At 37.6% G+C, this 14,409-nt stretch overlaps 1 protein-coding gene across 4 annotated transcripts in view; it reads left to right on the top strand.

Annotated features, from left to right (window-relative positions):
• Positions 1–8,791, top strand: part of ZNF354C (zinc finger protein 354C) — a 44,250-nt gene extending 35,459 nt beyond the window's left edge. For all 4 annotated transcript variants that reach the window (XM_043910732.1, XM_043910731.1, XM_043910730.1 and 1 more), the window contains exons 3-5: positions 2,948–3,074; positions 3,551–3,646; positions 6,783–8,791. In XM_043910732.1, the coding sequence (XP_043766667.1) occupies positions 2,948–3,074; positions 3,551–3,646; positions 6,783–8,170 (1,611 nt within the window). In that variant the 3' untranslated portion in view covers positions 8,171–8,791. The remainder of the gene's footprint in view (positions 1–2,947; positions 3,075–3,550; positions 3,647–6,782) is intronic.
• The last annotated feature ends 5,618 nt before the right edge of the window (positions 8,792–14,409 follow it).

Here is a 14,409-nt window from a genome sequence, read left to right as displayed (position 1 = left end):
CAGGCTCTAGGGCATGAGGGCTTCAGTAGTTACGGCGTGTGGGCTCAGGAGTTGCAGCTCCCAGGTTCCAGAGGACAGGTTCAACAGTTGTGCACAAGCTTAGTTGCTCTTAGGCATGTGGGAGCTTCCTGGCTCAGGGACTGAACCTGTGTCTCCTGCATTGGCAGGCAGACTCTTTACCACTGAGCAACCAGGGAAGCCCTGGATGTACTCTTTACATGCCACTGACCACCCTCAGGGTCATCTTCACTTGATTTGCACCTGGCTTATATGGTATGTCAAGCTTTGCTTGATGCATAAAAAGCCCCTGCTGAGCGTTTCTCCTTTGAGCACCCCCAAACCAAGAATTCTCATCTATTAATAGATCCAATGACACAGCATGGTCTGTGCATGCAAATAAGGAGACTCATGAAGCATCTCTGACTTCCAGTACTTTCCTACACAGTTTTTATTTTGCTGCATTGTACCCTTTGGGCTTCCCAGGTGACTCAGTGGTCAAGAATCCACCTGCCAATTCAGGAGATGCAGGTTTGATCCCTGGGTCAGGAATATTCCCTGAAGAAGGAAATGGCAACCCTCTTCAGTATTCTTGCCTGGGAAATTCCATGGACAGAGGAGCCTGACAGAGGAACCATATGCTTGAGAAAGAGTCAACTTAACGACCAAATAACAACCACAAAGTTGTACTGTTTGCCTTCCATGAGCAGTCTCAGAGTGACCTGATGAGTCCTGTCAACTTTATGATCTGGGAATGTCTTTGTAATAACTTTGTAACAACTATAGCATGAAGAAGAACCATATGTTTGTAAGGTTTTTTACCTCCTGTGTGAAATCATATATTAGCTCTAAATATGCTGTGAAGAACTAAGGATGTATATTATGATTCTCAGCAGCCACCAAAAATGCAAAGTGAATATGTAAATTAAAGTGGAATCTTAAAAAATGTCAAAACAAACATACACCCTGTAAAAAATGTAAGCTTAATGAAGGATATAAGTGGTAGATTGCCATTCTGTCCCTCTCTAAAATATCAAAGAATAATCTGGGACAGCTTCTTGTTTTCTTCCAGATATTTTTGTATGCACCTATGCATATACAGATAAAATACTTTTCAACACATATTGACTGGGAGCTTGCTTTTTCATATGAATCGATAATATATCACAGTCAAATTCCAGTGTCAGGCGTACAAATCTACCTCATTCTGTTTAATGGCTTTATAACATTTCATGGGCTAAATGCAGTATAAATTGCTTATCTATTCCTTTATTGATAGATAATGTATGTTGTCTTGAAAATTTCACCATTGTATTAGTTTCCATTGTTGCTATGACAAATTATAACAAATCCAGTGGCTAAAACAACATAAATTTGTTCTCCTATAGTTGTGGAGGTCAGAAGTGTGAAATCAGTCTCACTGACTTAAGGCCAAGTTCTCAGCAGGGCTGCTTCTTTCTGTCTTGGCTCTAGGGCGAGAGGTGGGGAGTTTGTTTCCTGGTCTTGTTTTCATCTTCTAGTGGTCCCCTGTATTCCTTGGTCTGTGGCCTTTTCAAGCATCTTTAAAGCATATCATTGCAGTCTCTGCTTCCATCATTTCATAGCTTTCTAACTCCTTTTGTGTCCTTCTTACAAGGACTGTTATGATTACACCAGATCCCTCTGATAATAATCCAGAATAATTGCTCCCCCACTCAAAATCCTTCAACAGATCCTCAAAGTCCCATTTTCCATAGGTACAATGTTTACAGGTTTATTATTCAACCTACCATAACCATTAACTTACAAGTAATGTTTTAGTGAACATCTGTGAGCAGATATCCCTACCCTGTTGTGTGATTATTCCTTGTAGTAGAATCCTAGAAGTAGAAATGCAAAGTCATAGTGATGTACCTTTTACATTTTGACAGATTCTAAAACTACCCACTAAGCCTTGTACTGTTTGTCACTCCCTTCAGTCCTTTCATAAAAAAATTGGTGTCTGCTTTCTTACATTTTGTGTTTGACTGGGATTCTCTTGGAAAATCTTACCTTCTCAGCATTTCCCTTTTGCACCTGTGTAGTACTTCAGTTCTAATTTTTTCTAGTCAATGGAACCCATCTGACAATATAGCTTAGAGATCTGTCTACCTGAATTCACTTAGGAGCTCCACCACGCAAACAGTAGTAGCTAGGGAAGATTTTGTAACCTTTCTGAACTGTTTCTTTATCTGCAAAATTATTTAATTATTGTGTCTTCCTAATAGAATATCTATGAAACTTAAATTGGCTACTGTATAAAAAGTTTCTGTCATAGCCTCTAACATCTTTGTGACCCCATGGACTATAGCCCACCAGGCTCCTCTGCCCATGGAATTCTCCAGGCAAGAATACTGGAGTAGGTAGCTATTGTCTTCTCCCGGGAATCTTTCTGACCAGGGATCCAACCCTGGTCTCCTGCACTGCAGGCTGATTCTTTACCGTCTGAGCCACCAGGGAAGTCCATCAATAGACATTAACCAATATTATTTTTATTACTTGCTTTATGTCTCAGAAATTCCTTTTTATTTATGTTCTACTACTGATATTTCTCCTAGTTTTCCAGCACTGCTCTAAACATACTCTGACTTTTTTCCTTTCATTTAATTTGGATTTTCAGTTGGAAGGAGGAGGTAAATGGACTCTGACAGATCCCAGGATGCAATATAAATTCCCTCTCGGCAGGAAATTTGCCCTTTTTTCCCATACCCTTACAAACATGCCATGTGTCTTTGCTCCAAGTGGTTACTCGATAAATATTTGTTTGTTAGTTGATGGGTGGTTCCAAAAGTAACATAAGTAGTTGCTTTGAAATGTTTAGAATCCTGAGACATTTTCAGGATAGTTGCTGCACATCCCAGTGTCGCCTTCTTACCAAGTCTTCTGGGGAGAAGATGCTCCTGGGTAAACGGGAACGGGTTTGCCATTACAGGAGTCAGTGACGTTTAGGGATGTTGCTGTGGTCTTCAGCCGGGACGAGTGGTTGCACCTGGATGCTGCCCAGAGAAGCCTGTACCGGGAGGTGATGCTGGAGAACTACAGCACTCTGGTCTCGCTGGGTAAGGAGGCTTGCCTGTCGTGGAGAATCTGTTGTGGGAGGACTTTAGAGCTCCCTTGGAGGTTCAGAGTCTGAGGTTTCTGTCCTCTGCCCTGGAAAAGGACAAATCTCTGTAGAATTAAATGTGTACCTGTTTGTTTTGATGCCCTTCATGCTGCGCTTTGTCCTCTGCCCTCCTCCCACCCACCTCCTTAATAGTTCCCTCCTACTCCTATGATTGGAACCCAGTTTAGATTCTGAAAAACGCATAAGACTCCTATCTTCATGGCGTTCATTGACAGGGCCCCATATTGTTTCCGAACCAAGACCCACCTCCTGCTCCATCCCCGTGAAGGCCTCAGTCCCTCTCAAGAGAGCTTATTCTGCCTACTTTGCCTCTCTAGACTTGTCTTATCTGCCCTGTAGGTTCTGGTTTGTGAGTTTTGGGCTTGCTTTTCATGCCATCTGTTCAAACTCCATTTCCTTCCTGATGAGCAGGGATTCCATTTTCGATGCCAAAGTTGATCTGCCAGTTGCAACAAGGAGAAGATCCCTGCATGGTGGAAAGAGAAATCCCTCAAGATGCCTGCCTTGGTGAGTGAGTGACTGGGGGATGGGCACAAGTGTCTTTATACATAAGCAGGTTGTGAGGAGTGTTGGAAAACTCTCCTGGAAATTCTGAGCCCTATTGAAATGCTCAGGACCACCTGACAAGGCTCCTTAGTTGTAATGGTTTTCTTTCATCGAGAAGGTCCTTGTCTTGACATTTTCCTTCTCATACCACTCCCTGCATTCTCTTTCCCTGCCCCCCCCCCTTTTTTTGCAGCCTCACTCACTTCCTTCTATCACCTCTTGATCTTCATGTTATTTATTTTTCCATCTGCATTTACACATGTTCATGTCTGAAAGATTTTTAACACTTTACACCTTCTGCCATATTTTGAATTTTTAAAATAATTTTTTCATGTCTTTTTTTTACCATCTACGTATTTCAAAGTATTATTAACATTCCTTTGTCTCTGATTTCTTAATTTCTTGGTGACTAGATTGTCATGTCCCACTATTATATATTCAGTCAGCTGTTGTTAACATTACCATTGTAGCCTTTCTAGTCCAGGGATCAGCAAGCAAGTTTTTCCTGGTGGGCTACAGTGCATGGAGTCACAAAGAGTGGAACATGACTGATCACACAGCACCACCACCACCAGGTAGCACAGTATAGCGTTAAAGATCATGGTTTGAATTTAGACATTCCGAATTTTGCTTTACCCTTACCCCTACTTACATGTGCTATAGGAAAGTTACCTACCTTCTCTGAGCTTCTTTTTTCTCACTGATTTTCCATGCCATGAGCACAGTGATCTTTTTGAAACTCAGGTATTTATTCTGTACCTTAAGAGACTTCATTGTTTCTCCATTATCCACAGGGTAAAGAAAGATCCCTTAGTATGACATTAAACCTACATCTTAGCCTGTCTTCCTATGCGTTTATGGTCTCATCAGTGGCCACTTCCTTTTCATCTCAGTGTTCTGGCTACATCTGCATACTCACTATCATTTGTGTGTTATTCCTTCAGCTTGAATCACCTCTTCTACCTTGTCCATTGGTAAACTATTTATCTTTCAAGATCCATTTGTCCACCTAATATGCCACTCTCATCTGTAGGTTTTTCTTATCTTTCCTACTTTCCTCAATTGTTTACTTGTTCAGTCGTGTCCAACTCTTTGCGACACAGTGGACTGTAGCCTGCCAGGCTCTTCTGTCTGTGGAATTTTCCAGGCAAGAATAATAGAGTGGGTTGCCATTTCATACTCCAGGGCATCTTCACAACCCAGGGGTTGAACCCTTGCATTTTCTGCATTGGCAGGCAGAGTCTTTACCACTGCACCACCTGGGAAGCCCTCCTGCTTCCCAGTCAGCATTAATTTTTCCATCATTCATACAGCACTTTCTACATAGTCAGAGTACATTCATTATTGTATCTATCACAGTGAATTGTAGTTATGTTTGTTAATTATTTTTCTAATAAGATTGTGCATATTTAAGGGAGAGGCCAGATCTTTGAATTCTGTTCCTCAAGCATCTGATAGATTTAGTAATATTTTTAAAAATTTTAAAATTCTGTTTTAATTGAATTAAATTACCTCTCTGATTAACTCAGTGCTGATGAGGCTCAAGTTACTCAATTCAGCCAGACCACTGCAACCACATTATTTTTCAATTCCATTCTGTCCTTCTTCTGATCCAAGCTGCCCATTTTACTAAATATAAACATTTTTGCCTTATTATTATCTAAGAATTTATAGCACCTTCTGTTATCTGTATTATTGTCAATTCTTCTACTAGTTATTTAATAACTGTATATTTGGCCTTACTGTGCGTAACCAAAATTTGAACTAATTCCAACTCAAATTCCCTTCTTTAGTCAATAAGCCTCCCCTAAATAGGTTTACTTTCCCCACAAATGACTTTAACAGGCCTTCTTTTTGACTCACAGTGTCCTCTTTTCTTTATCTATTGAAATCCAACCCACCTCTATTGTCTGTCTTCCATTCTTTACCAATATTGTTGATATTTGTATCCTCATTTTCTGAACCTCAAATTTAAATTATGCGGTTGAGTCTTCTCAGATCATGGAGAAATGAACTATTACTGTTTGGCCATTTATTTTTTTCCTATTGTCATTGCTAATTATTCAGTATTTGTTCAATAAATGACTGAGTCTCAGGAGTCCAGTAAGAGGTCTCTTTTCATTTTCAAGGTTACCTGTCCTTTATAATAATTTTTCCAACTTGGTCACTCTGCTCATTCATTCTTTATTTTTTTATCTAAGACATTCTAATTGTGTACTTGTCTTGTACACAATAAAGAATTAACAAACCATCATAAGACATGCTCTCCTTGCACAAATAACTTTGAATTATTTTCACAAACTTTATATATGTAAGTTAAGTGATTGAATGTTTTGAAAATATGTTTTGAAATTTGAAGAAAGAGGTGGATTATTTAGGCTTAAATAATTGAGCTTTTGTAAAGAAATAAGGTTAGAGTAGGAGGGTAAGTTTCTAAATGGACAGGGAAGATCATATTGTGAGAAAGAGTAAAAAGAGAGAAGGTACCTGGTTGATCCTTGAAAATCTAAACTGCTAGCTTTCCCATGGATACCATTAAGAAAGACCTTTATTCTTATACAGATTTATAGCCTATATTTCTTATTCTTTTTTAATTTCAATAAAATTTTATTTTCAATAAAATATTTTTATTACTAAAACCAGATGAATTTTGTTAACATAGATAATCTATATTTTATTTAATTTGTATAGTTTATTTAAGTACATACAGTTACCTAATTAGTGATCTAACTTTAATCTATTTTCAATCATGGATTGATAAAAGTAAGCCAAATTTTAACTCAAGAGTTTCTTAGAATCAGCTCAAGCTAAATCTTTTCACTTTAGAATCAGATCTGAGCTTGGGGCTTGGGCATACTTCAGAACTTCACATCTCTTGTAGACTTTTGTTAGTCTCAAAAGATCCCTGCCTTTACTTCTCTCAGGTGGCAAAATCTTTGTTGTCACTGTTAATTTGTCCACTATATTCTCCCACACTACTCCTGTTTACTTCTCCTTCCATTCTATCCTGTTTTTCTCTAGATTCAAGTTCACATTTGAAATTATATGGTATCAAACTCTCTTCTAGCAGAGAAGCCATAATTCTGATTTATTCCAGGTTTTAAGACATGGCCTGAAATAGAAGCATTGCCTTGCAAACAGGACATTTCTACAGGAGAAACATCTCAAGGAATAATAATGAAAAACTCCATTAAGTTGGACATCAATTGTGGAGAAGCTTTGGAATTTGAGGGCAGGACACAACAAGAGCAACAGAAAAAAACTCTCAGGCAAATGGTAGCCTCACAGAAGAAAACCATCAGTGGAGCTGGAAACCAGACAAGTCTTGAATTAGGGAAAGGCTTATTTATAAATACAGTTCTTATTAGACGACAAAATGTTCCTATGGAAAGAGTACCCAGTATATATTATACTTTTGGGAGAGATTTTAAACAGAATATTAATCTAATGAGATGTTTCCAGATTTACCCAGGAGAAAAACCTCATATTTACAATGAATGTGAAAAAAGCTTCAACCAGAGTCTTCATCTTATTGAAGGCCAGAGAATTCATACTGGTGAGAAACCTTATAAATGTAATGAGTGTGGGAAGACCTTCAGCCACAGATCATCACTTCTTGCCCATCAGAGAATTCATACTGGAGAGAAACCTTACAGATGTAATCAATGTGAGAAAGCATTTAGTAGCAGTTCAACCCTTATCAAGCATTTGAGAGTGCATACTGGAGAGAAACCCTATCAGTGTAAGGACTGTGGTAAAGCTTTTAGCCAGTGTTCCACCCTCACTGTACATCAGAGGATTCATACTGGAGAAAAACTCTATAAATGTGGAGAATGTGAGAAGGCCTTCAATTGTAGAGCAAAGCTTCATAGACACCAACAAATCCATACAGGTGAGAAATCCTATAAATGTCGTGAATGTGGGAAAAGTTACAGCCAGTTTACATCTCTGGTTGAACATCAGAGGCTTCATACTGGAGAACAACTGTGTAAATGCTTGGAATGTGGGAGAAATTTCACTCGCATCTCAACCTTTATTGAACATCAGCGGATTCATACTGGACAAAAACCATATCAATGTAATGAATGTGGGAAAGCCTTCAACCAGTATTCATCCTTTAATGACCATCGGAAAATTCATACTGGAGAAAAACTTTACGCATGTGGAGAATGTGGGAAAGCCTTTGGTTGCAAATCTAACCTTTATAGGCATCAGAGAATCCATACTGGAGAGAAACCATATCAGTGTAATCAGTGTGGAAAAGCTTTCAGCCAGTATTCATTCTTAACTGAACATGAGAGAATCCATACTGGAGAGAAACTCTATAAATGTATGGAATGTGGGAAAGCCTACAGTTACAGATCAAACCTTTGTAGACACAAAAAAGTTCACAATAAAGAAAAACTCTATAAATGGAAAGAATATGGGATCAGAGATTTCTTAGAGGAGATAAGCCCTATGACATTTAATTCATCTCTGAAATAATTTAAGGGTTCTCATTGGAGAATAATCAGGAGAATAATAAATAGGGCACAGGCTTCTGGTAGATCAAGCCTTTTTTTACTTCTCTTAGAGAAAATATGCTAGTTATCACTAAGTAATGGTAGAAGTGACCAACAGATATTAAGAGCACTGCCTTGTCAAATTTTATAAGAACCAGTAAATTTAAGATTTCTAAAAACATAAAAATTTTAAATTCACAGAAAATTGTAAAAGACCTAACTTTGAAAACAATGGAATATAAGTTTTATTTCTTTCATTAAACTTTGTTGCCTTTCTAACAGTAAGTTTCAATATGAATTTTCTTTTAAAGGCAGTCACTGAGTTATTAATAATGTGAATAAGTGTGGGGCCTTATTTTCTAAAATGGCAGATAAATATAGGATATGCTCTCTTTCATAAAGAGAAGCTAAAGATAAAAAGAAATTCTTTAAATTTAGATTTTCACATGGAAATAATTAAGCTCACTTTTTGTGAACTGCCTCACCAGCAATTTATATTTATAAATATACATGTATGTATATGTGTGTTAGTTGCTCAGTCATGTCTGACTCTTTGCGACCCTGTAGACTATAGCTTGCCAGGCTCCTCTGTCAATGGAATTCTCCAGGCAAGAATACTGGAGTGGGTAGCCATTCCCTTCTCCAGAGGATCTTCCTGATCCAGGGATCAAACCTGGGTCTCTTGCTTTGCAAGCAGATTCTTTACCGTAGCCTGAGCCACCAGTGATAGACATAAATGTATGTATGTATTCATGTGTATATATACACAGAGAATTTTGGACTGTATTTTTTCAAAATTCTTTGATGATTAAAAAATTTGGTTTTATTAATTTAGAATTTAGTTTTGAAAATTAAAATTTTGCCCAATGATGTCTCTTCCTTTTCTTTTCTTACATCATTTCTTAATATGATATGCTTCTACATTGCTGAACAGAGTCTTAGAGAAGTTGGTGTCAACTGAAGCAAGTGGAGAGACTATCATGCAAATACTGTCTTGTATATTGCAAAAGGAATATATTTCCAGACTCTGATTATATATTTGGTAGCTCATTAACACCAAGAGAGATTTTAATTTAGTTAGTTATAGTCTTTCATTTTAACTAATGAAGAAATTGAGCTTTTTGAGTACAATTAAGACTAGAATCTAGATCTTCAGCTCTGGTTGTAATAATTATAGGTTAATTTACAACCTCAGGCCCCAAGAGTCCAAGTACCAAAGCTATTTGTTTTGTAAACTGGTTAGGCACATTGCATTAGTTTAATCTGTTTTATTTTTATGTTTGATAATTCCCTCAATTTTAATCTTAATAATTGACTTAGTCATGTTTTCCTTTTTTCTTATGAGTCCCTAATTATAACTGCTTTTATAGTAACTGTACTTAAATCCTAAAACCTAGCTATGGTCCAGATAGTGAAATTACATTTGGGTGTTTCACATGTAAAATTGCCTTTTTGTTTATTTTTGTTACACATCTTTTAGGACTTCTTTTATGTAAAGTGATATATGAGTATTTTATTATTAAACATTCTAATTATTGGTATAAACTAGTTATCCAAACACGTTCCATGTTTTGCAGAAAGATTTCATTTTCCCCTGGGTCTACTTCCTTCAGTTTTATATTTACTTTCACAATGGGTATCATTCAAAAGAACTGTTCTATTAATATGAAAATTAGCTAGAACCCTCTGAGACATCTAAACTATATCCTGAGTTCAGAATTAAACTCAAGCATTCAGCATTTGACTTGTCTTAGCTCATTAGAAAGTGTTTTCTGGGGGATTCCCTGCTGGTCAAGTTTTTTAGAACATGGTGTTTTCACTGCTGGGGCCCAAGTTCCCTCCCTGGTCAGGGAACTAAGATCCTTCAAGCTGGGTGTCATGGTCAAAGAAAGCGGAGTGAGGTGGGGGGTGTTTCTTACGTATTCAAGTATGTTTATAAGGAAAATGGGGCTTCCCAGGTGGCACTAGTGGTAAAGAACCTGCCTGCCAATGCAGGAGACCTACGAGATGTTCCCTGAGTTCGATCCCTGGGTTGGGAAGATTCCCTGGAGAAGGGCTTGGCAACCCACTCCAGCATTCTTGCCTGGAGAATCTGATGGACAAAGGAGCCTGGTGGGTTACAGTCCATAGAGTCACAAAGAGTCAGACTAAAGCAACTTAGCACTTAAGGAAAATGAAGCTTTTAGACCTCAGTTTTTAACATCATACAGAACCATTTGCAAGATATTCTAGATAAAATCACATTTGATTACCCAATAGCAGTATCCACACATTATGCAGATTTTGTTCTCTAAATGCTATTCCTCACTAAAAGGAAGTAGGGCTCCTTGGAGAAATGGCTGATTCCATGTGTTTGGAACAAGGAAAATATAAGATATGCCTGGAATACTTTTTTTGTGAAACAAAGAACTGAAAGACTAAAGGGATAATGTCAGAAGGATGTGAGGGCCAATTTAAAGGAGCCCCCACTGGTCAAATTTAGGACAATTTGAACATCAAAAAGAATAATCACAGTAATTGGTTATAACGCGCTAAATAAAATAAAATGATCCTATAAAGAAAAAACAGAGAAAAATAGAAAAGCTCTTTATATACTTATTTGGAGAATGTCATCTCTTCATTGTATGTGGAGTGATAGATTTAGAAAAATCACCATTTTACAACCCTTAATGTAATTAAATTAGGCACATTCAATGGATGGGAAAACCCTATTTTGTGGGAAAAAAATTAACAAGCATTATTTACACAGTGTCAAGATCACAGATACCAATGACAGAGGAAAGATATTCCTTTATAATGGAGAAATCTGGCTATTAAACTGAGTTCCTCTACCAGTGGAACAAGCTGACATGTGACTCTTGATGAGATGCAATATAAAGTACACATGATCATCCTGTGATGTATTCTTGCCAAAAAAAAAAAAAAAAAGGAACTCTAATTAAATCTCTTATCTAGACTTATCTTCCTGTTTATAAGAAATACAAGGAATAGAGGAACAAACTGAATTACATAGTGAAGAATTAGACAAGTCTAGAGTTTGAGTTATTGTACAAGATAGCTTGTCTGGACTTTTCAAGAAACCAATATAATAAAACAAGGAGTGGAGTCATCTAGATTAAGAAATTTAAGATATAACCAAATGCAAAGTGTGATTCTTATTTGGCGTCTGACTCAGAAAATCAAAACAACTGTAAGACATTTAGGGGGACATGGGGAAATACGAGGATAGAATGGGTATTAGGTGATGTAGTATGTTTAATTTTCCTAGGGGTATGATGTTTATGATGATGTTGAAGTATGAAGGACAGTACCCTTCTTAGGAGATGCATGCCAAAGTTTTCAAATTTGAAGAGTCATGATGTTTGTAGCATATTTTAAAATAAATATGTAAAAATTAGTCAGCTGTTGTTGAATCTTTGTGGAAGATATAGTATGTTCATTGGTCATTCTGTAAACTTCTGTGTGTTAAAAAATTTTAATAAAAAATTGAAGCAAAAATTTGATTGGAAAAGTGATGCGTATGAAGCTTCCAGTCAGTATTCTTCCTTTATACTCATAAATTTCTGGTTTGAGAGTTTATCCTATATGGATGTGATCATTGGAAATAACTTAACTATTGTTTGTTCTGGTTCCTATTATAGAATAAGATCACAGCACCTTATATCTCCTACTAAATATGACTAAAAATCCTAGAGAATGCTTGGAACAGTGGCCTGAGGATCCTGAAAAGTAATGATGGTAGCAGCCAGATTTGGGAAGGAAACAAGATTTTTGAAATAAGACCAGCCTGTTACTCTCAGGCATGTCTGTGCTGAGGACACTTGTGGTTGAGCAGACATCTAAACCTCTCAGAGAGGACAGCATTTATCTCTGGTCAGAGAACTGTTAGAAGAATCCTCATTGCTTTTCGTCTCTCACTGTTTGCTACTTGGACCTGGAGGTGGGTGTGTCCATTAGGTGTGTAGCAGAGAGGAGAATCTGAAGCCTTGGTGTCTTAATCAGAAGACCAGAAGAGGAGTGGGCCCTGGGAGCTGGAATGTGTCAGGCTGGTGACAGAAAAGGAAACTCAGGAAAGGAATTTCATGAGGTTGTGTATATAATCCCAGACTCATCCCTAATCTCAATCCAGAATCTCATAATATAATGTAGAATTGCACAAAGTGTAGAAATTAGGAAAATCTCAATAGTTCATAAGGAAAAAGACAACAGGCCCCAAGACAATGTGCCCCAAGATGACACGAATGTTGGAATTATAAAAGTAGGCATTACAACAATGTTTCAAAAAATGTGACCATTCTTGAATGGAAACTTAAAAGTTCTCAGCAGGAAAATAGGTAATACATTAGAAGGAACCAAATGGAATTTTTAAAACTAAAAAATACAGTCACAAAATATACAAAAGCAAAAATCACTAGACATACTTAGCAGCAGAATAGAGATGACAGAGAAAAGAGTCTGTAACGGAAGACAGACTGACACAGATCCAAACTGAACTAGAAAGGGGAAAAAGACATGATCATATCAATGGATGCAGAAAAATTTTTGACAGTATTTATGGTAAAAACTAAGAAAATCAGAAATAAAAGAGAAACTAACCTAATAAAGGGCATCTACCAAAACCCCACAACTAACATCCTGCTTAATGATAATCAGCTGAATGATGTTAAGGTCAGGGACAAGTCATGATGTCCACTCTGAACACTCCTAACCAATCCTTGCTAATGCAATCAGCCAAGAACAACAAAAACAAAAAAGGTACAAAGGTACAAAAAAAAACAAAAAAGGAAGAAATTAAATGGCCTCTGTTTAAAGATAACATGATTGTCCTCTTAGAAAAACCCAAGGAATCAACAAATAAAGCTCTTAGAACTAATGAGTTTAACAAGATCAGAAGATATTAGATTAACATGCAAAAGTTTCTGCATTTGTGTACTAGCAGTGAACAATCCGGCTTCCCTGGTGGCTCAGTGGTAAAGAATCTGCTTGACAAGACAGGAGACAGATTTGATCCCTGGGTCAAGAAGATCCCCTGGAGAAGGAAATGGCTACCCACTCCAGTATTGTTAAGTGGGAAATCCTGTGGACAGAGGAGCCTTGCAAGTAAGAGTCCATTGGGTCACAAAAGAGTCAGACATGGCTAAACAACAAGAAGAGAACAATTAGAAAATAAATCTAAGCAATATACACCATTTGCTCTACTCTGAAAAGTAAAAAGGAAGTGGAAAGTAAAGAAATACATAGCTACAAATGTGTAGGATCTCTAATACTACAAAAAAAGCCCACCAGGCTCCTCTGTCCTTGGGATTCTCTAGGTAAGAATACTGGAGTGGGTAGCCATTCCCTTCTCCAGGGCATCTTCCTGACCCAGGGATCAAACCCAGGTCTCCTGCATTGCAGGCAGATTCCGTACCCTCTGAGCCATCAGAGACGCACCATACAGCAAATTGCAAAATGTTAATGAGTGATGTTAAAAAAGATGAATTAAGGAGACATATGTTTACAAGTGAGAAGACAATATAGCTAGTATGGCGGTTCTCATCAGTTTATTCTACAGATGTAACACAATTCCAGTAAAAATTTCATTAGGTTTTTTTTTTTTTTCTGTAGCTAGAAAAGCTGATTCTAAAATTTAGGTGGAAAAGCAAAGGAAGTTGGGTAGCCAAAACAATTTTGAAAAAGCAGAATAAAGTTAAAAGACTCAAAATACTCAACTTTAAGCTACAGTAATAAAGACAGTGATATTGGTGAAGGAATAGATATGTAGATTAATGGGATAGAAAGTAAGGCCAGAAATAGACTGGTTAAACAGATGGTGGTACGTCCATATATTAGAATCAGTTCAGTTCAGTTGCTCAGTCGTGTCTGACTCTACAATGGCATGTACTGCAGCACACCAGGCTTCCCTCTCCATCACCAATTCCCGGAGCTTCCTCAAACTCACATCCATCAAGATGCTGATGCCATCCAACCATCTCAACCTCGTTGTCCCCCTCTCCTCCTGCCTTCAATCTTTCCCAGCATCAGGGTCTTTTTCAGTGAGTTGGCTCTTCCCATCAGGTGGCCAAAGTATTGGAGCGTCAGCTTCACCATCAGTCCTTCCAATGTGTATTCAGGACTGATTTCCTTTAGGATTGACTGGCTTGATCTTCTTGCTGTCCAAGGGACTCTCAAGAGTCTTCTCCAACACCACAGTTCAAAAGCATCAGTTCTTCAGCACTCAGC

The sequence above is a fragment of the Cervus elaphus genome, chromosome 9 (genome assembly GCF_910594005.1).
Source record: "Cervus elaphus chromosome 9, mCerEla1.1, whole genome shotgun sequence".
NCBI lineage: Eukaryota > Metazoa > Chordata > Mammalia > Artiodactyla > Cervidae > Cervus > Cervus elaphus.
This window is presented reverse-complemented; position numbering and strand designations above follow the sequence as displayed.